The 27,942-nt window shown below is 40.6% G+C and overlaps 1 protein-coding gene across 1 annotated transcript; it reads right to left on the bottom strand.

The window, feature by feature from the left end:
• Window positions 1-58: 58 nt before the first annotated feature.
• On the bottom strand, window positions 59-27,554 carry LOC126379670 (lysosomal alpha-mannosidase-like). Its single transcript, XM_050028486.1, has 21 exons — window positions 27,438-27,554; window positions 25,593-25,695; window positions 24,641-24,728; window positions 24,070-24,128; window positions 23,046-23,172; window positions 21,023-21,228; window positions 19,268-19,404; window positions 17,708-17,844; window positions 15,693-15,785; window positions 14,059-14,188; window positions 13,238-13,313; window positions 11,945-12,065; window positions 10,226-10,316; window positions 8,590-8,680; window positions 7,593-8,141; window positions 6,467-6,750; window positions 5,895-6,128; window positions 4,889-5,033; window positions 4,075-4,278; window positions 3,713-3,853; window positions 59-1,693 (listed from the first exon to the last, which is right to left on the bottom strand). The coding sequence occupies exons 1-21, from the start codon at window positions 27,552-27,554 to the stop codon at window positions 906-908; spliced, it is 3,921 nt and encodes a 1,306-aa protein (XP_049884443.1). The 3' UTR covers window positions 59-905.
• Between the last annotated feature and the right edge of the window lie 388 nt (window positions 27,555-27,942).

The raw sequence follows: 27,942 nt of genomic DNA, 5'->3' as shown, positions 1-27,942 counted from the left end.
GGAAAATAAAATTCATATAGCAGAAAATGTTTTTATTTCATCACACGGACAACTGGGGAGTTAAAAAGGCGACAATTGAAGCGATTTACCTAAATGAAAGCAATATTGCTTTTGGACATTTGAGCATATAAAAGTAAGTTCTGAGATAGCAACGAATGTCCAATAGCAATATTGCTTTTTAGGTGAATGAGGATAACTAGAAGCTCAAATGTAGGTGGCAGCACTGTTGTGTGTTCCTAAATTGTGACAGTTCTCCATACTGTCCAGCTGAAATTCGTGATAAATTGCTATAAAATGTGGAGCAACGTAGAATGTATCCCGTCTGAAGGATAGGTTACGAAAACGAAAAGCAATCAGTTGGAAAAGGTCAGGTTTGATTGAAAATAAGTTTTTCTAAGTTTTATAATAAAATACCACTAGAAATAAGGTTGTGTAACTTAAGTCTATTTAGAAGAAAATTGAATGAGTTGTTAACTAAAAGATGTTATTATACGATAGATGAGTTTTTGAATGATAAATTGTAATAATGATGCATGTATTTATATAGATAATAATCTAGGTACTCAAAATTTTGTGCGCCGCAAGGCAAACATGAAGAACCTATAATGTGAACATTGTCATCTGTATTTAAATTACTCATGTTTAAGCAAATAAATTATCTTTATCTTTATCTTTCTTATTTCCGATCATTAGGGAATAAACATAACACTACGATTTTGCAGTTAAACACCGCGCAAAGGGTTATAGTGTAAAAATATAACCAAAACAATATGTTTGTTTACTCGTATAGTATGGGGAACTGTCAAAATTTAAGAACACTCAACAGTAGCGACACCTGTTGGGAGAAATACGCAGTTTTTATCTTCATTGCTTCAATTTGGCCTTTTTAGGCCCCATGATCTCATTTAAACATTAACATACTCGTACAAGCACACAAAAGTTCTTATTTGTTGAGGGGTTAACGCAATTCCATTATCTAAATTAACTTCTTCAAATGTATCTAAAAACTCATCTTCTACTCGTTCCACCTTTCTTCTTGTTCCGTAAAATTCGTTAAAATTCCTGACAAATAGTTCTTTTTTCTTCCAAGGCAGCGGCATGTAATCTTTCAGCCACATATTACCGCCCAAAGTAGTCTCCCTCATTTCCTTTATAACGATATTCGTAAACATATCTTTGACGTTTACAATTTTGACGCCATTTTTTTTAATGTCAGCTTTCTCTAGAAAGTTTTCTAACCTCAAAAGGAGTTTGTCTTCAGGTAACTGTTCTAACGTCAAAAGGTGTATTCCAATCGGCAATTTTCGTTTCAAAAAGCTCATTTCGTTCACACTTTCGTACCATATTTCTTTTGTTTCCTTCCAGTAAGGATCGGGCTGTGAAACGAGTATTTGCGGACCTAACTCGAGTTCTTTAGCGAATTTCTTTTCGAAAATCTTATGCGGTTTGAAATCTGCCCTTGAGATGTATAGGTAATGTTTTCCTCTTATGATAACCCCTTCGCCTTCTTCAGTTTCGTTGGCTGTAATTCCAACACCAAGATCGCTGGTTAACAGTCTTCTTTGAACCATCAGATCAATTTCTCCGTCATATAAAGACGAGCCACCTTGGGCGCGATCGTTGAAGACTGAGAAACGGAGATTTTTAGCCGTATCTTCTATGTAGATCTTCGATGTTACCGGGTAGAAATTACCTGAGGGACAGAGATTTTTCGGTGTGACTAATGACGTGGCAGATTTGCGGGTAGATTTGCGCGCCATTTCGGTTTGTATCTCGTGGACTGGTATCCGACTGACGCACGCAACGCATCGCTAATGCGATGGTATAAGAAGCCCGCTGGGGTATGCTCAAAAGTGACAGCTAACATTTACAGGTTAGCCCATCGACGTCATCCCACCCTGAGTTGCCATTTTGTAAAAAATAAATTACCCACGACCAATGTTTTTATATTTACTTTTCAAGGAAATTTTGAACTTTTAGTAAAAGATTTACCTACTTACAGTTTTAATGATTTTTATACATGTGACAACATAGTAAGTAATTAAATACATTAGTCAGTAATTTACTTAATGTTCAATAATAAAATTTACATTCTTGGAATGTTGGAGATACCAACGTGTGCGTCAAGCTAGCGGCCTCAAAAAAAAAATGGGCACGAAAAAATAATTTGACCATACCAAAAAATAGTACTCTTATTGAAAAAAATAGTACCTGTTGTAAAAAAATTAGTACCATCACGGTTCTGGATTTATAGCCATGTTTTATTGCACTTGCTAGCTTGACGGTGAGCGAAATTTGGCGAGAGTTAACGACAAGGTCTTTCGCTTTGATTTAAACGCCAAAAAATAGTATCGAAATAGTACTCACCCCCTGCAAAATACCGAAAGTAGTACTTCAACGGTTCCAAAGTTATAAAGGCAGTTCTTTGATCCCGCTAGCTTGACGTTTTGAAAATACCTATTATCTGGGGAACACTTGCATACTTCAGTATGTAACTAATGTCAATAAACTCGTATGAAATAGTACTCCCTACCATCATAATTTTGATCCGATTCTCTTTGTAGAAATGTTAAAAAATCATCATAACCTATGCCATACATTTGTTGTTGATACAGTCACGTAGACAATTACATAACCTCACAATTTATTCGTAAGTATTGCCATTTTGGAGGTCTACCCTACCATTTCTTTGCACTTCAGTGCTGCTATTACAAAAAAATCCTATTGCATACACCCATATGCACTAATTTTAATAGAAAATGGCTGCATGGGACTAGTTCTTATCGAAAACAATCTGTGATTTTAATACATCATAATACATTTTTAATCTGCTGTTTTATTTTATAATTTATACCTTCATGTTGAATTTGTTACGGATCGAAGTGTTTGTTAATAAACAATTTGCAGTATTTGTAGAATAACTCAAAGAGTTTCAACAATGATATTACTTTCATCTAACAACCCTGGCACTTCACCAATTTTTACCCAAAAATGGGGAAAAATACTGAAATCTGACATCATTCTTAACCATGTGTAATAATTTTGTTCGCGACTGTACTTGTCTTGATAAATGTATGACATAGGTTATAATGACTTTTTGACATATTTCTACAAAGAGAATCAGGTCCAAATTATGATGGTAGGGAGTACTATTTCATACGAGTTTATTGACATTAGTTACAAACTGAAGTATGCAAGCATTCCCCAGATAATAGGTATTTTCAAAACGTCAAGCTAGCGGGATCAAAGAACTACCTTTATAACTTTGGAACCGTTGAAGTACTACTTTCGGTATTTTGCAGGGGGTGAGTACTATTTCGATACTATTTTTTGGCGTTTAAATCAAAGCGAAAGACCTTGTCGTTAACTCTCGCCAAATTTCGCTCACCGTCAAGCTAGCAAGTGCAATAAAACATGGCTATAAATCCAGAACCGTGATGGTACTAATTTTTTTACAACAGGTACTATTTTTTTCAATAAGAGTACTATTTTTTGGTATGGTCAAATTATTTTTTCGTGCCCATTTTTTTTTTGAGGCCGCTAGCTGGACGCACACGATACCAACTTAATGGTAATTAGTAACACAGTGATAACACATACGTCATCAAAGGGCTAGCAATGGCGGCTTGTCATAGGATTGAGCATACCTGGTCTTCTTATACCATGCTAATAAGTATCTGTGGGGATGACGCTAGGGAGATGATGGTGTTACCAGCGACAGGGTCGTTATTCTGGCTCTCGAACATGGGCCGCATATTCCTGATCCTCTTTATGGTCTGCCGTCCATTGGAGTCGGTGTAGAAGATGCCCTCATTCACCAGGTCAGTCGTGTATCGCATGAAGATCTCCTTGCCTGTGTGAAAAAGATAGAATAAGGATAAAAACTAGACAAGTTTTTTTTTATTATTAGATTTATATTAGGTTAGTTAAGTTAGTAAGTAGATTTATATTAGCACACCAAAATCGTTTCTGGTGTATATTTTTTATTTTCAAAATAAGAACCACCATATAGCAACTTCCATCTAATCAATCATCAATCATCAACTTTGAAGAAGGCTAAGTGGGGTCACTGACCGAGTCTATCATCCACGGGCACCGGCCCCACCAGCCAGTCCACCTCGATCACCGGACTGTCTGCGTACAGTCTGACCGCGATAGACGCCCACTCCGCCAGCGTTATATGCACTTCCTCCACCACCACACTCTTGTATGTTTGGACATCAAAGTAATCCATTATTGGTATTGGCGTGTTGTCCATTGCTCGGAAGATGTGTGTGCCTGGAAAAAAAAAATGGCCCCGACTCCTGCTTTTTTTTGTTAACGTGACTTATTGTAGATTTGCCGCAGATGGCATCAACTACTTGGCCGGACAAATGGGGAGCGCTGAAGGCTCTCACCCGGTACAACGTTTAAGACAACAGGCCTGATGGTGCCCAGTTGGACGCGACCCTCGGCTCAGGGCGTCGTCTGAGAGGAAAAATATTTGAAAGAATTAATCGACCCTAGTGGGCCGATAGCGATAAGCGCTGAAGGGAAATCGTCGACCTCGCCGGCGGGGTCGGTATTGGGGTTCTGAAACCGATGCCTGCAGACACCTCCTAATTTTCCCCCGCAGGGGGGTTAAACAGGCCACATCGAAGCAATTCGTCTATAAACGCACTACTGCAATTTGACATTTGCGCATAGCAAAATAAGTGCGCAATGCAAACAAATGTCAAATAGCAATATTGCTTTTTTAGATTAATCGCTTCGATGTGGCCATTTTAACCCCCATGGTCTTCTTATAGCAAGCTTTAAGTCACGCCAAAAAAAAAAAACTCATTGCGTGAGCGCTTTGGCCTACCTATCTGGATGAAATATACGATAAGTAAGAAAAAGAAATACCTACCTGGACTCCTCATGTTTTTCTGCAGTCTATCCGGATCATCAGACACATAGAACAGTAACTGCATTTCCAAATTTACGTGGATTCCGTTTGACAACACCACTTCTTTTATTTTACGCGACTGCGGGTCTAGTTTGATGCGTATGTACTGAAATAATACAACAATTCATAATTATTAAACATATTATATTTTGAATTCTTCAGAAAATAAATTTAAAGCTCACGTGAAGCTTACTTTATGTAAAAAAAGCTTACTTATGAAGATGAATGATTATCTAAATAATAAAAATGCCTGATATTAAATGTGTTCCTCTAGTTATTAAATAACTTGTAAGTAATATATATAAAAGGGTGTTAGTGACATCGTAACGAAAACTAAAGGGGATGATTCAGACTATGATTCTGAGTAAATATCAAGTGGAATTTTCAGTCGCAAAATTCATGATTTTTTTTAGTTTTTTAAATTACTTACTTATTTACAATTCTATACTTTTGCGATGAAAACTTCCATTTTACATTAACTCAGAATAATGAGCTGAATCATCCCTCTCTGAATTCGTTGCGATGTCACTTACACCCCGTACAAGTACATACATACAAATAGGTAGGTGTGAATGAGTGTTGGTGACACCGTAACAAATACTGAAGGGGATGATTCGGACGAAGTAAAGTTTATTATTAGTGGAATTTCCTATCGGAAAAATTCATGATCAATGTTTTTTTTTAAATATTTTCAGATCTATACTTTTGCGACGGAGAATTCCACTTGATATCAACTCAGAATCATGGCCTGAATCATCTCTCAAAGTTTTCGTTACAATGTCACTGACATCCTGTATTTAATACCTATATCAACAATAAAACCCGAAACACCTTGCGAAGTGACGTACTTATGTAAGTAGATTCAAAAATGTTAAATTGACCTTCAACTTCCGTGATAATTACATTGAATAGATAAATGATTCTGATTTCTGACTCACATTCCTACATCAGTTTCTGGACTACTCACCTTGTTTTCAATAAAATCAGCGGTCGCAGATGCATAAGTATCGAATGCTTCCTTTGTTACCAACTCCTCATAAATGTGGTCTTTAATCTTGTCGTATTTGCTGCTTTTTCTTCTCGCTTTTGCCGTCGTGGTTTTCACAGTGGTGGTCTCCGAAGTCTTCTCTGGTCGTTTTGTGGTCGTCTTGACTGTTGACCTGGTCGGGACGGCTGTTGGTAAGCTTTTAGTTGCTGGAGGCTGAAAATTTTAAAAAAATATACTAGGTGTTAGTGACATCGTAACGAAAACTTTGAGGGATGATTTAGAGATTTTGAGTTGATATCAATTGGAATTTTCCGTCGCAAAAGTATGGAACAGAAAATAATTAAAAAAAAAATTAAACAAAAATCATAATTTTCCTTCCCGCGACGAAAAATTCCACTTGATATTAACTCAGAATCATGATCTGAATCATCCCCCTCAGTATTCGTTACGATGTCACTAACACCCTGTATGTGCAATAAAGCGTTTTTGTATTGTATTGTGGTTAACCTACCAATCATCAACCCTGGTGTCAGGATTAGTAAGCTTCTTACCTTGCGCGTAGGTTTTTTGGTTTGCGGTTTAGCAGTGGTCGTGTCATCATCATCATCCTCCTCTTCTTCAACCCTCGCTTCTTCTTGAAAACGTCTGGTGTCTGGAGCTATGTCTACTTCGACCAGTTCCCCACTCCCTTCTTTCTCGAAGTTAGTCGTTGTTGAGGGAGCAGAATGGGTCGATTCTGGGTAGTTAGAAGGGTCGTTAAGCTCTGTGGGTTCTGTGTCCCGTTCTGTAGTTGACACAGACATTGGTGTCGTGTCCACGCCTTTCAGTGTTCCACCTAAAAAAATACCAACTACGGTCTGACATTGTCGATTTTGTTAGTGTTGATTGATATCCTTTTTTTTAAATTTATTATATCTATTTTCACGTCAGTCCCGGACTTTTGGAAGGCGTGCGTGGGGCCGACCGAAGCCAACACGTAGAGGCCCCTTAAGACAATTTAATCTAAATGTGGTGTGACACCAACCGGCGATTATCCCTGTATGCGCTATGGGAGCGTACCCAAAGACAATCCCCGGTTCGTGTAGGACTATTGCAGATTAGGGGAACAAAGGGAACTTGGGCTATTGGGTTGAGGGTTAGTGGACCGCTATACTGGGGCTATGTGGGACTATGGCGCCTGCTCGACCAATGTTAATAACAAAGATACAATGAACAGGCGGTGACTCGCCACTGACTGGATGGGCCACCTATCTAACCGACACGACTGGACGGCAAGGCAGCAACTTGTGAGCAGCTCAGGGTGTCGAGAGGTGTACACCGCTTTCTGCGAGGCGGTTTACCCGCCTCACCAACTCGCGACTTATGCATCTTTCACTTCCACTCTGCGAGCGTATATAGCTCTAACGCCCCACTCTGGCCGGCCAATGAAGGCATGTCAGAGGTGAGAGTCCTGCGGCCCCCGCTGGGGTCCACTCCGGCCGGCCAATGAAGGCAAGCCGGAGACGGAGGGCCTGACCGACTCTCGGGGGATCTCAGCTCCGTGGTGTCGTCACTCACCAACAGCTCGCCACAAGCTGGCCTGCGGAGACTGACTGCACTGTTGAATTCACCAAGTTCGCTGATGAATTCCCCACGGAGCGATGGGGTCGTCACATCCCTATATTTTATCTAAGTTACCTTTAGTAGCGTTCCTGTATTCCAACCATATCTTCTTCCTATGTTTATCTAGTATCACAAAATTATTTTCAGTGAAATTATCAGTATTGTTCAGTGTTTTATGTTTGTCATATTTTTCGTTCGCTTTGTTCGTGTAATCATCTGGTCTTTCCGTGTCGGGGATCGCGGTGATGTCTTCAAATTCTGTTGGATTGTCAAACCTAACTGTCGTGGTAGTGATATCATCAAAGATCTTTGACATATCTGTTATATTATCATCTGAATAGTCATAATCTTCTAACTCGTTTAGGAATGTTTGTTCATCTGTGATCGGACTTGTCTGTCTAATGAGATATTTCTTGTTATTCTTCCGTTTTAAGTTCTTAATTAGAGTTCTTTTCATTCTTGTGCTTTCTGGCACGCCGAATCTTTCCACAAAGTAGCTTCGGTACCCCAATGGTGGTATGTTTTCCGCGACGAATACTAACTCGTGTTCGCTTGATGACGATCGATATTTGATGTTTAGAATTGCGTCTGCTATTTTCATCATTGATACGTTGACCAGGTCGCCTACAATGATACAATAATAAACAAAAAGAAAACAAAATAGAGATAAAATAGTAATATAGGGTGTTAGTGACACCGTAACGAATACTGAGGGGGATGATTCAGACCATGATTCTGAGTTGATATCAAGTGGAATTTTCCGTCGCAAAATTCATGATGTTTTTTTAAATTATTTTCAATGCGATGTAAGTACGTAGTCGTTATATGAGTCATGTCAGGGGCCTTTGGTGGCTCAATAGTAACCCTGAACCAGGGTTGATGAGGTTGGTGATTCGCCTCACGACCCACACGATAGAAGAAGAAGAATGCGATGGAAAATTCCATTTAAAATTAACTCAGAATAATGAGCTGAATCATAGTAACCCTGACACCAGAGTTGATGGGGTTGGTAATCCACCTCACAAACCAGACGATAGAAGAAGAAGTAAGTAGCAGTAGTTCAGTAACTTACCGTTGGGCTTGAAGACCCTATAGTCTCCGACGTGCACCGGAAGCCTGACGGGCACTGATGCAGACCACGTCAGGGGATTATATATCATCACCTGAACAGAACAACGGACATTGATCAAAATTACATACATACTCTCTAGCTCTATAACAGCCTCCGTGGTCTAGTGGTTAGAGCGTTAGGCTCACGATCTGGAGGTGTGGGTTCGATTCCCGATGGGGACATTGTCGAAATCACTTTGTGAGACTGTCCTTTGTTTGGTAAGGACTTTTCAGGCTTGAATCACCTGATTATCCGAAAAAGTAAGATGATTCCGTGCTTCGGAGAGCACGTTAAGCCGTTGGTCAAGGATATTAGTCGTAAAAACACCTCCACCAACCCGCATTGGAGCAGCGTGGTGGAGTATGCTCTATACCCCCTCCGATTGATTGAGGGGAGGCTTGTGCCCAGCAGTGGGACGTATATAGGCTGTTTATGTACATACATACATAAACTCACGCCTATTTCCCACCTTTTTTTTTTAATTACGTGGCTTATTGTACTAGCGGACAAATGGGGAGCGCTGAAGGCTCTCGCCCGGTACAACGTTTAAGACAACAGGCCTGAGGGTGCCCAGTTGGGCGCTAACCTCGGCTCAGGGCGTCGTCTGAGAGGAAAAATATTGGAAAGAATTAATCGAGCAGCGTTGAATGAGGGAAATCGTCGACCACGCCGGCGGGGTCGGTATCGGGGACCTGAAGTGTTTTGTGTCGCGAGCTGATTGGCTGCCTCTATGGCTAGAGTAATCGGGTCGTCGGGATCGTATATTACGTCCTTCGGACGCCGATACTTTCCAGTACCGTCCCTAAGCGAGATGTATTCGGAAGCCGCAACTATCAGGGGATTTGGGTGGTGCAGAGCAGAATCGAAAAACATCTCCCTTACATTATCCCGTTTTTCATAGGGTCCGCTTACCTAACTTGACGATTTGATAGGTCCGGTTTTTTACAAAAGCGACTGCCTGTCTGACTTTTCAACCCGAAGGGAAAACCAGCCCAATACAGGTTAGGTGACATACCTCCGAAATTGCATTTCTCGGGACTGTGCGTTTCCTCACGATGTTTTCCTTCACCGCTGAGCACGTGATAATTTATGATCCAAACATAGTGAAACATGGTAGTGGTGGTGTAATCCAGGGTGATAATGGTGTGATCCAGGGTGGTGATGGTGTGATCCAGGGTGGTAATGGTGTGATCCAGGGTGATAATGGTGTGATCCAGGGTGGTGATGGTGTGATCCAGGGTGATAATGGTGTGATCCAGGGTGGTAATGGTGTGATCCAGGGTGATAATGGTGTGATCCAGGGTGATAATGGTGTGATCCAGGGTGGTAATGGTGTGATCCAGGGTGATAATGGTGTGATCCAGGGTGGTGATGGTGTGATCCAGGGTGATAATGGTGTGATCCAGGGTGATAATGGTGTGATCCAGGGTGGTAATGGTGTGATCCAAAAGACAAACATCCGTCTTGCTTTTTTGTAATTGTTTTAGTGGAAATTTGATATGATGTTGTTGTCTTTTTTTTTGTATGCGGCGTCCTTTTATAATAAACTTTTTCTATTCTATTCTATTCTGATCCACGGTGATGGTGTGCAACTTACAAATGAGAACGTGCCTCGATCGTAGTGACATCTAGATATGTTGAACGAACAGCGATAGTAGATTGTGCCCGTTGGTGACTTCCGAAGCTTACTGAAACAAAAGAATAGAAATCTTGTGACTGATGAATGATGAAGAATATCACACACTGGCCACTTCCTTCAAAACACATTGACGTTACCGTAAACGTAGCTCAGCCGCTGGTAGGGAGCGGAGACTTGCCGTTCTATACGGTCACGAGCTTTAATATGTATACACTTTCGTATAATGTCACATTAACTTTTTTGACAAATTGAATTGTAAGTCTCACTAAATGTCAAATATGTTAGTGCGACAGAGTCCTAAAGTGGGTACATTATATTGCCCATGACTGTACAATCAAAGAGCAAAAGTTCAGTCACTGAGCCCAGCGAATTATTTATAAACAGTTGTGAAATTATGAACCATTAGTTGTCATAATTATAAAATTTGTGTTTTTGTAAGTGTTTTGGTCTATTACAGAAACGACATGTAACCAGGAGGTCTTAAGTGCAACCAGTTAATTTATTACTTTGCAAGAAACTGATTGGACTTTTGCAGCTTATCGTACATAGGTTATTCTATGTTCTGGCGGATTAAATTAGTTGACCAGCTAGTTCCGCCCATATGCAACAGATGGCGCCACCACTCAATAATGCAGTCCTGAAACGCGCTATCGAAGTTTGCACAGCGCGACGCGTATATGCAACTTCCAACTCTGAGTCTTTATAAAACGAGGTTTTTAGTATGAAGTGTTTTTAGTACGAGGTGTAACGTGGTGTTACCAGCGTCGTGGCTCGCGCCACGGCTTATACTGAGTGAAGCCCTTTTATAAAGGACACCACCACCATCGTTGACCAGTTCATACACCCAATTATTTGTATTTGTCGTGTAAGTAAATTGTTTTTATTATGTGTTTTCATTATAAGTTAAGTATGTGTTTTATAATATATTTTGTTATTTGTTTTATATTTGTTTGTGTATTGTGTGTTGTTTGTTTGTTCTTTTCGGCTTGAATCACCTGATTGTCCGAAAAAGTAAGTTGATTCCGTGCTCCGGAGGGCACGTTAAGCCGTTGGTCCCGGCTATTAGCCGTAAAAACACCTCCACCAAGCCGCAGTGGAGCAGCGTGGTAGAGTATGCTCCATACCCTCTCCGGTTGATTGAGAGGAGGCCTGTGCCCAGCAGTGGGACGTATATAGGCTATTTATGTTATGTTATGTTTATATTTGTTACTGTGGTGTCCCTTTAAACGTTTCTTTCTTTCTTTCTTTCTTAACTAAGGTATGTAATTAGGGTAAGTATATTGCTTCTATGCTGTTCTGGGAGCAAATAAAAAACAGAACACGTTCAGCTGCTTGTCTTCCCGGGCATGTCGTAAAAACCGACAGAGGGATTGCGTCCTCTAACATGATGGACTAATGTTATGGGCGATAGGCTGATCCCTTATCACCATAAGGTTCATCATATCCATCTTAGGACTTCGTATCAACAGTGGCTGCAAGTTGTCTTTGATTACTTGTGGCTCTGCCCACCCCATTTGGGATTACGGGCGTGAGTTTATGTATGTATGTATGTTAACTAAGGTAAGACCCAGAGGGGGTGAGGTCGGCGGGCGGTACGAATTAGTGCGGGGCAGGGAGTTACTGTTCTATACGTAGTATTATTCTTTATTACGATACGATACGGTATTGTGTACTCACTTGAACGCCTGTTTCAGTAATAACGTAGATTTCTGCACGTTAACGTACATCTTGTGCATGTAGTATCCTTTAACGTGATCCGCCATGGCCCCCGTTATCACCGTGTGGTCTTGCATCGCGGCTGGAAACATTATTTTTAGGGATTCATGCTTTAAATTCAATATCAGTCGGTTTTTTGTAGGATACACTTCGGTGAGTGTGCGTGGAATTTAAAAAGTTCCACACACTCCATTCCATGTACGGACAACTAGATGTTATAATTCATATTACATTTAGTCGCTTTTAAAAAATAGTAGGTACAGATTGAAGGTGGTCAGCATTTATGTCAACATTTTTAGTTATGAAAATTATATCGTGCAAATGCGTCGGCAGGCATTTCATTCTTACGTGGTGATATACCACCAATCCGCACTAAACGTTTTGCCTGTTCCTTTTTGATGCGAACAGCAGGTCTGCAAAGGACTGGAACTGTCTGCCGTCGTCTGTTTTTCCAACTCGTCATAATCTGGGAGTCTTCAAGGCTAGAGTGAATAGGCATTTGCTAGGTAAGCGTGATTCACCCTCGACCACATCGTTACTTACCATCACGTGAGATTGTGGTCAAACACGAGTCTATAGGTATTATTAAAAAAAAATCTTTATTCAGTTGGTAACATACTTCATCATCATCATCATCAGCCGTACGACGCCCACTGCTGGGCATAGGCGTCCAAGCCCAAGGATCTCCATACTTAGTTACACTTTAAATCGACATTTTTTACATAACGAACGTCTCATCCGCCTAAAACTACTGCAGCTTCTCACAACCTGTATAGCCGGGGAAAAGAAGCTGCAAGAAAAACTTCAGCACAGGGCCCTAGACGTTCTTTAAAAAAATACATCAAATATTGTTATTCAATTCAGTAATTTGGCTGCCCATTATCAATATCCAATGCATTCATATCTTCTTAATAATCACTAACCTTATAGATAGATAGATAGATAAAATACTTTATTGAGCACAATGGACACAAAATACACAGATAAGGACAACATATACAGAAAAGCACAACAGGCGGCCTTATTGCTCATGCTTATAGCATTTTTTTTATAAAGTTTCTTTTTAATTACTTCCTTTAAACTGTTCAAAGGTAAATTATAAATGTCAATAGGAACGGCAAAAGGAACAACAAACCTTTTGAAAGGACTTTGGACTTTAAGAACATACAACACTGGTAGTGAGAGCCAAGTAGTGAATGCCATGAAAATTTACGATAACTCGCACAAAAGCTGCCTATTCTTATACTTACTTACCAACGATCCAGTTAAATTCTTCAAATAATTTATCATTCTTGAACAGTTTCGCTAAGACTTGCAACTGCTTGGACATCTGAAATAATAAAAAGAAATAAATTTTACTTCAATATGATGTCACGTCACCATGGATCAAACCACGGATCACTATGGATCACGCTATTAGTCATCATGGATCATAGCATGAGCAACCATGGATATAGTGCTGTATATCACTAACAGAGCACCATGGATCGAAGCATGACTCACAAAATGGGTTACATTGTATCATACCATTATGTATTAAACCATGGGTTACTATGTATGAAATCATGGGTCACTACGGGTCAATATGAATCAAAACATGGGTCACCATGGATCAATCCACTGGTCACCATGGATCAAACCATGGGTCACCATGAATCAATCCAAGGGTAACCATGGGTCACGATGGGTCAAAGTACGGGTCACTATGTACTAACACAAGGGTTTCTACATGTCAATCAACTCAAGTGTCATGCAAATAAATGTAATTAAGAGCACAATATCAACAAATGTCAAATATAATATTGCTTTGCAGCGAGGGTGTGCTGCCGCCAAAGTTTGTTTTCAGGGTACCAAACAGAGCATAGTACCCCGCTAGCCACAAGTTCTTAGTGTGTCATGTTGGAATTTGTATATATGCAGCGCGCTGTGTAAACTTCGATAGCGCGTTTCAGGACCGCATTATTGAATGGTGGCGCCATCTGTTGCATGTGAGTGGAACTAGCTGGTCAATTAATTGGGTCCACAATGTGGCCTTTTTAGGCCCCCTGAAATGAGCACCATTGTATATAGCCTACCTGTAAATAGACAAGTCCCTCTCTAGCAATCAGTTTGAGAGCTGGATTGGTAGTGTAGAAGCCGTTCAGCAGGTTTTTATCATCGTAAGCGAACGGTAGAAAGTCATCTTGTTTATTCTCCAGTGGCGGACTGAAACAAAATTAAGCGAATCAATCAATCAATCAATCAAATCATTTATTGCACAAATATGGTATTTAAGGTGGTAACAATAAATAATATTTAAGAACAACATATTTGGCCATAACATAGGCATGCAAATTTGTTAGTGTACTAACAAGTCAAAGAATAAAATTAATTTAGTCAAATTAAAATACAATGAAAACAAACAATAAAAAAAAAATACTCTAATAGTAAGGTACATGTCAAAAATGATGTAAATATTAAGTACATTCATGTCAAAAGTTATCAAAATTCAATAAAAACTTTAATTTTGTAAATGTTTTTTGCCAAAATCCATTTATACAATTCTTTCTGAAAATCATTCATCGACAGTTTCTGAATGTCAAAAGGTAATTTGTTGAATAATCGCACACACATACACATACTACCAAGATTATATTTTCATGTCCGCGGCGTTTCTTCGAAAACTAGTCTGAAGGGGTTTCTAACACTCCGAGAGTTTGAATGTACTTCAAAGGCTTTTGTAAAAATCGAATATACAGGCTGTAAGAGACATCGTAACGAATACTGACAGGGATGATTCATCTCGTGATTCTGAGTTGACCCTTTGGTGATTTTTTAAATTAAGTAAGTACTTATTTTCAATTCTACACTTTTGCGACGGAAAATTTCACTTGATATCAACTCAGAATCAATTTCATGATTTGAATTATCCCTCTTTTCGTTACGATGTCACTAACACCCCGTATTTTTTTTTTCTTAGTAGATTTCCCGCAAATGGCATTAACTATTTGGCCGGACGAATGGGGAGCGCTGACGACTCTCACTCTAATAAAAATATAGATGCCATATGCGCCAATTTCGCAACAAGTCAAAAAAGGTGCTACCAAAGGATATATGTCGGGGTATTGAACAGACCATAGTGCCCCGCTAGCTACGAGATGGAGTGTGACCAAGTAATAGGGATTGACAATACTGACTTAGGTATCGACAATACTGGCTTAGGGATCAACGATCCTGACTTAGGGATCTACGATCCTGAGTAGGGATCGTCAACACTGACATAGGAATCGATAATACTGACTTAGGGGTCGATAATACTGACTTAGGGATTGACGATCCTGACTTAGGGATCTACGATCCTGAGTAGGGATCGTCAACACTGACATAGGAATCGATAATACTGACTTAGGGGTCGATAATACTGACTTAGGGATCTACGATCCTGAGTAGGGATTGTCAATACTGACTTATGTATCGACAATACTGACTTAGGCATAGACGATCCTGAGTAGGGATCGACAATACTGACTTCGGTATGGACAATACTGACTTAGGGATAGACGATCCTGAGTAGGGATCGACAATACTGACTTAGGGGTCATAACACTGACTTAGGGATCGACGATCCTGACTTAGGTATCGATGATCCTGACTTAGGGACCGACGATGGAATACTGGAGGACTTAGGAATACGAGTTGTGTCTGTGATACTTTCACTGATGATACTTACTTGGCTTCATGAACAGCTTTGAGATAACAAGCTGGGCTGGAGTACATCATATTGATCCTCCTGTCTCCTACAGCGGAGAGGCGATTTACCTCACTGAAAAAAAAACACAGATTATCTTAATGAGGGATTTTCCACGCTACGTTCCCCAACAAAAACATAGATGGCGTTGTACCTAGTTATTAATCGTAATATTTACAATTCATCATCATCATCAGCCCATTACCGTCCCCACTGCTGGGGCACGGGCCTTCCCTATGGATGGATAGGGAGATCGGGCCTTAAACCACCACGCGGGCCCAGTGCGGATTGATGGTTATTCACGACTGCTAATGCAGCTGGGACCAACGGCTTAACGTGCCTTCCGAAGCACGGAGGAGCTCGAGGTGAAAACTTTTTTTTTGTGGTCACCAATCCTGTGACCGGCCTTTGCGAAAGTTGCTTAACTTCAACAATCACAGACCGAGCGCGTTTACCGCTGCGCCGCCGAGCTCCGAATATTTACAATTACTTCCGCACAATATCCCAGGAAGAGGAAATGACTGAAAACCAGCGCTGGATGGCGCCATAGCATGGCTCCATCACAGCACAAGCTGAGCCATTTCCTTTTGCCCGTATTCGTAATATTCATACTTAATTACCTAGTTGTTACAGCAAATGTAAATTGTTACTGGCAATGAATTTATTTTATTCTTATTATAATCGTAAATCCACGGCCTCCGTGGGCCAGTGATTGAGCGTTGGGCTCACGATCCGGAGGTCCTGGGTTCGATTCCCGGTGGGGACATATCACAAAAATTACTTTGTGGTCCCTAGTTTGGTTAAAACATTACAGGCTGATCACCTGATTGTCCGAAAGTAAGACGATCCGTGCTTCGGAAGGCACGTTAAGCCGTTGGTCCCGGTTACTACTTACTGATTAAGTACCTACGTAGTCGTTATATGAGTCATGTCAGGGGCCTTTGGCGGCTCAATAGTAACCCTGACACCAGGGTTGATGAGGTTGGTAATTCACCTCACAACCCACACGATAGAAGAAGAAGATCGTAAATTGCCTATTATTATTATTTGTCGTTTCCATATCTCGGGCCTATGGAGTCCCGGACTTTTGGAAGGCGTGGGTGGGGCCGAAGCCAACACGTAGAGACCCCTTAAGACAGTTTAATTTTTTTTTTGACGTGACTTATTGTAGATTTGCCGCAGATGGCATTAACTACTTGGCCGGACAAATGGGGAGCGCTGAAGGCTCTCACCCGGTACAACGTTTAAGACAACAGGCCTGAGGGTGCCCAGTTGGGCGCGAACCTCGGCTCAGGGCGTCGTCTGAGAGGAAAAATATTTGAAAGAATTAATCGACCCTAGTGGGTCGATAGCGATAAGCGCTGAATGAGGGAAATCGTCGACCACGCCGGCGGGGTCGGTATCGGGGACAGTTTAATCTAAATGTGGTGTGACACCATTATTTATACCTACAAGCTAATAAGCAATTTATCCTAAACTGTTATAAATAATATAATTCCAATGTTTTTTGATTTTAATGCTTTTTTGGGATGTCAATTTATAATAGGCTAGCTTATCGTGTGGGTTGTGAGGTGGAATACCAACCTCATCAACCCTAGTGTCAGGGTTATTATTGAGCCGCCAAAGGCCCCTGACATGGCTCATGTAACGACTACATACTTACATCAGTAACTAGTAACCGGGACCAACGGCTTAACGTGGCTTCCGAAGCACGGATCGTTATACTTTCGGACAATCAGGTGATCAGCCTGTAATGTCCTAACCAAACTAGGGGCCAAAAAGTCAATTTTTTTGTGATACGTCCCCACCGGGAATCGAACCCAGGACCTCCGGATCGTGAGCCCAACGCTCAACCACTGGACAACGGAAGCCGTATATTTTTCTTATTATTATTATTATGGCCTTAAATAACATTTGCCGCAGATGGCATTAACTGCTTGGCCGGACAAATGGGGAGCGAGCGCTGTCACCCGGTTCGGAAAGTACCCAATACTCACTCTATAAGCTTGTCTATGTTAATGAACCACCGAGGCGCGTCATACCACCCATTCTGTTTACCCATCACCACCAGGACGTTACTTGTGTTGTAATTCGACGCCTGTCGCTTCCACATCGAGTTGATGAACTGTTTGGCCTGATAAATAAAAATAAACATTAACATCCCACGGTGAAGACCTCAACGGTTGCAGAGGCGAAGATGGCAGCCATCGGCACGGCAATTCAAATTAAAAAAAACAGAATTCTAAAACATTTATTTTTCAAAATTGGCTTACAAAGTTAGCGCTTTTTGAACGTCAAAAATTAAATTACATATTATGTAACTAGCTGTAAAACTACTACTACTCTTCACTCCTACAATGTAGGACGGAAAGGGCAAGTCACAGGGACTGTAATCTGGACCCTGATTGAGGGCAGCAGTAACTGTCAGTACTATTCAGAGGCGGAGGACAGGAGTCCTGTAATAGACTACTCTGGGCGCCATTCCACTTGCGTCAGACAGGGTACTGCGGGGCGGAAGGCAAGAGGGAAACCACTGCCCTATTTTTCCCTAAAAAATTTGCATGGAAAACGCTGCACCGACAAGAGCGTGGCTCTTAAATTGATGATGATCATGATTAACATCCGAATCAGAATCATTTATTCAACGTAATAATAATAACATATATACTTAAGTCAAAAATATATTTATTCAATAGGTAACATAGTTACACTTTGAATGGTCGATTTTTACATAACGAACGTCTCATCCGCCTAAAACTACTGCAGCTTCTCAAAACCTGTATAGCCGGGGAAAAGAAGCTGCAAGAAAAACCTCGGCAAAGGGCCATAGAGGTTTGTTTTTTTTTAACTATCTATCTACTCAGCCTATGTCCACCCACTGCTGGGCATAGGCCTCCTCTCTTTCAGGCCATCCTTCCCGGTCATTTCGGTTGAAGGTCAATTTAACATTTTTGAATCTACGTCATTGCGCAAGGTGTTATGGCTGAGGAGAAGAAATGAAAAGAAACTGCAACAGCAACACATCTGTTAAATCAATGTAGTATAAGTACGTTACAAGTTATTTAATAATTAAAACACATAATAACGGGTTCTTACCGCGTTTAAAGTAGGGATATGAGACTCTCGATATTTCGACACTGTTACAAGTGCCATGATCACGGGATGACTGATGAGATTGGAGTGGAGTAGGTAGATCCATAATTTTCTACGGGCAGACATATCTGTCTACCCTCTTTCTTTGCCGCTTGTTTATGTGTTTGATATCGGAAAGAAAGCCTGTAGAAAATTATGGATCTACCTACTCCACTCCAATCTCATCAGTCATCCCGTGATCATGGCATTTGCAACAGTGCCGAAATATCGGGAGTCTCACATCCCTACTTTAGACGCGGTAAGAAAGAACCCATTATTATGTGTTTTAATTATGATAATAACCGCGTAAACTTAAAACAAAGTTATTTAATAACTAGAGAAACACAATTAATGCCAGTAGTAAAGTGGCGTAAGGTTCCTTTTTTTGAAATTGCCAGCTTTTTTATTTGAATTTGTGATGTTACCCTTTCTTCGGCGTTAGCAAAAACGGCGGCGTCAGATGTGATGATGAGGGGGTCGCTGCAGTGGTTGTCGAAGCAGAACCCTGGGGGAGACCAGTAGCCGTCGAACAACTTGTGGGTGAATATGTCTGATTGAGGACCTGTGGGAGGAGATGTGGTCAGGGGGGTTAAAAAGGCCAATTCTAAGCAATTCATCTAAAAAGCAATATTGCAATTTGACATATGCGCATATAAAAGGAGACTTCCTTCTTAGCAGCCAAAATGGACGCATAATTAATATCTCCTTGTGTACTTAATAAATAATTTAAAAAATACAAAATAGATGATTTATAAAACATGAAGTTTTTACACAATAAAAGTGTAAAATGTGTGAGAAACAATAAACCATTCAAATGTTACTAAATGCAGTCGTTTAATTAAAATACCGGGGGGGATAAAATGGCCACATCGAAGCAATTCATCTAAAAAGCAATATTGCAATTTGACATTTGCGCATATAAAAGTAAAGTAAGTGCGCAATGCAAACAAATGTCAAATAGCAATATTGCTTTTTCAGATGAATCGTTACGATGTGGCCATTTTAATCCCCCAGATCTTAGACTTGGCTACCTGACAGTTTTCGGATAAGTACTTAAGTATTTTAAAAATAAAAATATTGGTGCTAATTCCTGTAAATGCCATCTAATTTTATTTTAAGTTATATCTGTCATTTTCTTATCCGCCGAAAAGGAAAGGGACGGGTAATCGACAAGCATAAAATTTATGGAACACACGTCAATTTTAAGCACAAATCTAAACCAACCGTCTAAAAATTTTACGTCCGTCAATAACCCGACACAGTTAAGTGGACAGCACGTCAAACGGATTGCATACCAGCGACGTACCTTTTGATTCGCCCGGGTTATTCATTCATTTACTCATTCTTCCTAAAATTAAGAGCTGTGAATCATCCGTCCCTTTCCTTTTCGACGGATATGAAAATGACGGATATAACTTAAAATAAAATTAGGCGGTGTTTGCAGGAATCGGGGCCATTTGTATGAATATTATTAGTATTTTATAAATAATATATTGAATGTGTTTGTTGTAATAGTTTGTTAGGTATATTGTAAGTAAGTAATAGTCCCACTGTTGTTTTAGATTGTAATGTGTTTGAGTTTGTTGTTATTTTTATTTCCAACACAATGTAAAGTTGTTCTAAGGAATAAATGAATATGAATTATGAATATGAAAAATATAGACGCTTAATTTATACCTCTTAAAATATTTTATTTTCTTTACTTATATTTTTTATATTATATTTTATTTTAAAATGTGTAATTTGAAACTGTATTTTAATTATAATTAAATCTATTGAAAGTTCTTTTATATTTTTAATAAAGATTTTATTTTTATATAAAAAAAGTAAGTATAATATTATTATTACCAATGTATATTGTAGCTAATAAAAATATTTGTATTTTCGAATTAACTGATTAAAATGCATAAGTATTAAAAAATATATCATAAAAATTAGTTTTATTTTAATATTATAACCCCAATAATAATCAGATCGCTCCTTAATTAGAGTTTGTTAAGTTTTTTTCTAGTATTAACTAGAAATTTACCTACTTTATTCTAAATTTCATTGATACCATTTGGGAGAGGCCGCTGATTGTTAAGACACGGATTCGTCTAGCTTAAGAGTCAGAGACTTCAAAACATTTTTGTAAACTTTCTTTTTGAATACAGATTATTATTATAAGAAGAAGACCTCACCTAAATCATCGCTCCCCCTCCAATAGAACTCCAAGGCCTTCCTCTTCATCCTGGCGAGCTCGTCATCGAAGCAGATGGGGTTAATGAACAAGCCATCAAACCCCATTTGAGCAGCTAATGATGCGTACTCCCGCGAATGGCCCATCACGTCTGCTTGAAACGACACTAGAGGACGACCGCAGCTTAGGAAGGTTGAGTTGAGTTTCCTAAAAAATATATCATAATCAACATCTCCCTAGCATTAGGGTTGGCTGCTCTATTGACGGCACTATGGTCAATAATATCAGTTATGCTGACGATATGGTGCTGTTGAGTCCGTCTATCAGTGCCATGCGAAAGTTGTTGCGTCTGTGTGAGGAGTACGCCGTGGCCCACGGTCTCAGGTACAACGCGAAGAAAACCGAGCTTCTTATTTTCAAAGCAGGTCGCAAGTGCCCTCTCGAAGTGCCACCAATCACGTTGTGTGAAACACAGATACGTAGGGTCTCGCACTTTAAATATCTGGGGCATTGGGTCACGGAGAATATGTCTGACGACATGGACATTGACAGGGAACGCAGGGCGTTGGCAGTTAGGTGCAATATGCTTGCCCGTAGGTTTGTCCGCTGTACAGCGTCGGTAAAAATAACTCTATTTAGAGCTTTTTGTCAGACGTTTTACACGAGCGGCTTGTGGATCAGGTACACCAAGAAAGCTCTTAGCGCCCTGCGTGTTCAATACAATGACGCTTTCAGGATTCTGTTGGGGCTGCCTCGCTACTGCAGCGCGTCGGGAATGTTTGCCGAGGCTAACGTAGATGACTTTTATGCCATAGTGCGAAAGAGGGTGGCCTCGCTGTGGCATAGGACGTGGAACAGCACCAACGGTCTCCTGGAGATTGTAGCCGGGCGGGTCGATGGCCCTGTGCTTAAACACTGGGTCGGTGTCCATGTTGTTGGGGCTTCGCGCAAATTTTATTAATGATTTTTAATTTTAATTTCTTGTTTATAATTTTTATGTATTTGTACTTTTATTTTTTAACAATTTTTGTACTTATTTAGTGTTTATTATTATTTATTTAATTTTTTCTATGGACGTTATTATGGTCTGAAATAAATTATTTGAATTTGAATTGAATTATCCCGTTTTCCACTTACCTAACCTGAAGATTTATCAGGTTCGACTATAGAATCCTATTTGCTTCGATCCTGACACACTTCTCTTGCTTCCTCCACATTCATCAATCGCTTCATACACGCGCGCCGGTTCAGAGTAGATCGTATTAAACTTTTTCTAAGGACATATCCAATTTGGTCAATGTAAGTCCTTCTCGGTCTTCCTCTGCCAGCCCTACCATCAACTTTCGCTTTATATACCGCTTTTGCAATTCTATTATCCTCCATCCGCTCTACGTGTCTAAACCAACCTAACATTCCCTTCTCAATCTTAGTCACTATGTCTTTTACACCACATCTCTGTCTTATCACACTGTTTCTCACTGCAAAGACCTCATTTCTATGGCATTAATCCTACTTTCATGCTTCTTCTGCCATACCCAACATTCACTACCGTACATCAGCGTAGGTACTGTACATGTGTGTCTTAATAAATTATGCTTCGGCTGGCGCCGCGGCCGAGTTCGCTGCTCGTAGGAAGCGGGAAAAATATAGGGAGTTAGAAGGTCGCTACATTTTTATCCCGCTTGCTGTTGAGACGACGGGTTGTTGGGGTAGCGATGCTAAAAAAAATTATAGCGGAAATTGGACGTCGTTTAAGAGAGAGTGGAGATGACCCCCGTGCCGGATTGTTCTTGGCGCAAAGGTTGTCCATTGCTGTACAGCGAGGAAATGCGGCTAGTGTAATGGGCACCTTCGCGCCCGGATTAGTCAAGGGCGGGCTTTTTGACGAGTGCAGTAAATAGCATTATTTTTGTTAACTATTTATGTAAGTAATTCCGTGTTTAGTAGTGTTACCTATTGAATAAAAATTATGTCTTTGAAAAAAAAAAATATGTCAATTTGAAGTCTTAAAAAAGTTCCGTCACCTGAGCGCGAAGGTGTAGCTCTCAATGATGGCGTGGTAGCTGGTCGTGGCCTCGTCCACCATGCCCCACGAGCCCCCCACGAAGGTCAGCCGACCCTGACGCAGCAGCTGGTACACCATGCGACGTACTGGAAACCATACAGCCACTGATGTACCGTTGTCGGGATCTCTTCCGAATACATCCCGCTTAGGGACGGTACTGAAAAGTATCGGCGTCCGAAGGACGTAATATACTCGTACGATCCCGACGACCCGATTACTCTAGCATTAGAGGCAGCCAATCAGCTCGCGACACCAAACACTTCAGGACCCCGATACCCACCCCGCCGGCGTGGTCGAGGATTTCCCTCATTCAGCGCTTGTTGCTACTAGGGTCGATTAATTCTTTCAAATATTTTTCCTCTCAGACGACGCCCTGAGCCGAGGTTCGCGCCCAACTGGGCACCCTCAGGCCTGTTGTCTTAAACGTTGTACCGGGTGAGAGCCTTCAGTGCCTAAATAAATCACGCCAAAAAAAAAACGTTGTCGGGAATGTTACCAAAGTGGGAATGTTACCGTTGTAAAAACTCTTTCAGTGGCCGTAAAAAAGTTTATTTAGGCTTTTGTTTTGTTTGGGTTTTGTTTACTTCCGTGTTACGTAACCGGTACCTTCGCCCGCCTGCTCACACCCGTACGCCGTGACCAGCGTCGTTCCACGAGTTCAAGTCAGCATAATTAATGGAACAGCCAGCCTGCTGAGCCAGCGCCCGAACGCGATGCGCTGACGTCAATCACGCCACCAAATTGAGACCTCGATTTAGCCATAATGTAAAATAGTTTTTAAGTAAAATTCAGTGTAAGTAGTCCTAACTTCGGACTCATTCGCACCTAGGTTAGTTAGGTTTAGCTGTAAATTTAAAATATAATTTCATTCTAAGTGATTCTAGTTTCTCTTCTTCACCCTCCGTCTGTCGCTCACTTAATTTCCGCGACTCCCAGGCCATGTTAGTGACATCGTGTACTTATAGAAAATATGATGATCTTACCCGTGTTATCCCGCTGGGACCACCATTGGAAGAAAAATGGTATGTCTGAAAATGTGAATCTGTAAGAAAATGTTTTGATATTAATTGTTATTTTTCAAAGTGCCTCTATTTATAAATGTCATTTCGGTGGCACTTTTTTCTCTACACAAAGCAACGGAAATTATATAAACATTGAACGGCACATTAGCTCACAACTATATCCCTATGGGGTAGTCAGAAGTACATCCAAGAACTTTCATCATCTCCCTAGCATTATCTCGTTTCACAGGGTCAGCTTACCTAACCTGAAGATTTGACAGGTCCGGCTTTTCACAGAAGTGACTGCCTGTCTGACCTTTCATTTCGCGGGAATGTGGGTTTCCTCACGATGTTTCCTTCACCGCTGAGCACATGATGATCATTTATGATCCAAACATGAATTCGAACACATGTTCGAAAATCTTTGGTTTAAGCCTTTATTGGGATTTGAACCTGCGACCTCTAAGTGAGAGTCAAGAGGTTTTCAAACTGGGCCACCACGGCTCTTACACGTTTTAACCGTACTTTGTAAAAAAATAAGAACATATTTTACTTGCGATATGGGCTGGTCCATAGCTCGGTGATCACTGCGTCGAGCGTTTTTTTCATATTAATGGGAGTTTTTAAACCTAAATGATCCGCTGAAAAAAAAAAAAAAAAACTAATGTGATATAATTAGACAAGTAAGTACCTGTTTACTTAGTGTTATTTTGTATTCTTCATATCATAATAAGATAAACACCTTTTAATAGTAAGCAACGAAAATCATCTCCATTATCCCGTTTTCCACAGGGTCCGCTTACCTAACCGAAAGATTTGACAGATCCGGTTCACAGACACGACTGCCCGTCTGACCTTCCAACCCGCGAAGGGAAAACCAGCCCAATACAGGTTAGGTCACATACCTCCGAAAATGCAATTCTCGGGAATGTGGATTTCTTCGCGATTTTTTCCTTCACCGCTGAGCACGTGATAATCATTTATGATCCAAACATGAATTCGAAAACAAATTCAACAATCATTGGTTTAGGCCTGTGTTGCATGCGAACCTGCGACCTCAAAGTGAGAAGCAAGTGTCATACCAACGTTATACAAAAAATATCCATGACCTCTTGGAGATCCATTATCTGGCCCCAATAATAATAAAAACTTCATTTCGGACATTTGTACAAGGGACTACTATGTTAGTAAGCACATATTAAATTAACTCGACACAAAACTAGTGTGAGACATGGATGTCAATCCAATGCTTCACAATGGGACAGTCAATTCTGTCCGCCACCACGTTTAAGAGACTGTTGGAGCTAGTCCGGACCCGGTGCAGGAAAGAGGCAGTTTTTTTTTCTAATGATGGCAAGAAAGCCATCTGTGTTGTGTGTGTGTGTGTGTGTGTGTGTGTGTGTGTGTGTGTGTGTGTGTGTGTGTGTGTGTGCGTGTGCGTGTGCGTGTGCGTGTGTGTGTGTGTGTATGAGAGCCTTCCAGCTGTTCAAGCAATTAGTACTTACTTCCAGAGTAAGACTCGTGGAAATGCCTGAACATCCCCAGTTCGTAGTGCGTGTGTGCTACCACGTGCACGTTCAAGGCCTTCGGCATGGGGGCCTGGCAGCTCTGAGGGAGATGAAGATAAATTATATACTGGGTGTTAGTGACATCGTAACGAATATTGAGGGGGTTGATTCAGACCATGATTCTGAGTTAAAATCAAGTGGAATTTTCCGTCGCAAAATTCATGATTTTTTTTAGTTTTTTTAAATTATTTTCAATTCTATACTTTTGGGATGGAAAATTCCACTTGATATTAACTCAGAATAATCAGATGAATCATCCCTCTCAGTATTCGTTACGATGACACTTACACCCCGTACAAGTACATACGATAGCCATATAAGTAGGTATGGGTGTTAGTGACACCGTAACGAATACTGAGGGGGATGGTTCAGACCATGATTCTAAGTTGATATCAAGTGGAATTTCGTGTCAAAAAATTCATGAAAATTTTTCTTTTCTTTTTAATTATTTTCCAATCCATACTTTTGCGACGGAAATTTCTACTTGATATCAACTCAGAATCATGGCCTGAACCACCCCTCAAAGTTTTCGTTACGATGTCACTAACACCCTGTATACACCCTTACAGCCTTAGGCATAGTTATGAAGTTAAATACAGGAATTATTAAGAAAGGGATAACGACAAAATGATTATTTCTGAAGTAAGGTAGAAAATCTAGAAAAAGGTACAAAATGGGTCATATCTCCTAAACCGTAAATAATCGCTGAACATACATGGGGGTGTTTCTGGTAGCTAATGAGTCCCTCTATCTATTTTTTCATTTTGAACGTGAACTTCTGGGCCACCCTGTATATATAGAGATTAAAAAATAAATATCTGGAAAATACCGCGTCATTGGTGGTCCCATATTTTGTTGTGGATGCATGTGGACCAATATTCGTTTTCAAATTCAATATTTAATGCCGATACAACTAACGCCACTATGAGGCGAGTAACTGAACTAAAGAGACAAGCGTTATATTTCAAAAAAGTCATTAAAAGTTCTGCTATTCATCGATAGATGGCATAACTTAAAAGTATCACCGCTGTGCCGGTCGGAGTGGGGGGTGTTAGGTTATTTTCGTTACTGAATTTCTGAATTCGGTTTCCACGCTCAAGGCCTGCGATAGAAGTTATGCAATAGCCTAAAAACTTTTCTGTATGCAGGTTCAATAAATACATTCACTGCCGACTAATCGGCCGACTTGCCGACCAGTCGCCAACTATGATATTGGCACAAAATATAAGCACACGACTATATCCCAATGGGGTAGCCAGAGGTACATTCATCACAAGATGAACGAAGACCAATGTGATAGGTGCCGTCTATAATGGTCGCGCCAACTGTGTTAGTGAAAACTGCACTTGAGATGAATTAATAACTCATTTATGCAAGTCCGGTTCGAACCGGCTCTCACCGTTTGAGCAGCAAGCCGGTGTATCACAGGACGGCCTCCGTGGTTCAGTGGTTTGAGCGTTGGGCTCACGACCCGGAGGTTCCGGGTTCAAATCCCGGTGGGGACATATCACAAAAATCACTTTGTGATCCCTAGTTTGGTTAGGACATTACAGGCTGATCACCTGATTGTCCGAAAGTAAGATGATCCGTGCTTCGGAAGGCACGTTAAGCTGTTGGTCCCGGTTACTACTTACTGATGTAAGTAAGTAGTCGTTACATGAGCCATGACAGGGGCCTTTGGCGGTTCAATAGTAACCCTGACACCAGGGTTGATGGGATTGGTAATCCACCTCACAACCCACATGATAAAAGAAGAACAGTGACTTTAAAAAAAATACTTACGTCATATCCACAAGCTTCTCCCAATTGTTTTAGTGGAGTAAGTAAATCCACTATCTCTGGACTGATATCACACACCACACATTTTGCACTTAAAATTAACACCAATAACCCCAACATGCTGTACTCTGTCCTGTTACGTGACTTAGGTGACCTTACGTGACCTTTTCTTTTTATTTTTTTATGGTTTCTACTTTATTTCTTCACTTTAAACATCATCGTGTCCCTAGTATTATCCCGTTTTTCACAGAGTCCGCTTACCTAACCTGAAGATTTGACAGGTCCGATTATTTACAAAAGCGACTGCCTGTATGACCTTCCAACCCGCGAAGTGAAAACCAGCCCAATACAGGTATAGGTATAGGTCACATACCTCCGAAAATGCATTACTCGGGAATGTGGGTTTCCTCACGATGTTTTCCTTCATCGCTGAGCACGTGATAATCATCTTCACATGATGTTCCTAAAAAATCGCCTCTTGCTATATTTGTTTTAATAAGATACGTAA

This window comes from Pectinophora gossypiella, chromosome 29 (assembly GCF_024362695.1).
Source record: "Pectinophora gossypiella chromosome 29, ilPecGoss1.1, whole genome shotgun sequence".
Taxonomy (NCBI): Eukaryota; Metazoa; Arthropoda; class Insecta; order Lepidoptera; family Gelechiidae; genus Pectinophora; species Pectinophora gossypiella.
This window is presented reverse-complemented; position numbering and strand designations above follow the sequence as displayed.

What these genes read in the sequence shown, in the direction of transcription:
- LOC126379670 (XM_050028486.1), bottom strand. Translation starts at nt 27,554, where the DNA reads ATGTTGGGGTTATTGGTGTTAATTTTAAGTGCAAAATGTGTGGTGTGT. An exon ending in GAGAAGCTTGTGGATATGAC is followed by an intron (nt 25,696 to 27,437) that starts GTAAGTATTTTT and finishes CATCTCCCTCAG; the next exon opens with AGCTGCCAGGCCCCCATGCC. An exon ending in AGCTACACCTTCGCGCTCAG is followed by an intron (nt 21,229 to 23,045) that starts GTGACGGAACTT and finishes TATATTTTTTAG; the next exon opens with GAAACTCAACTCAACCTTCC.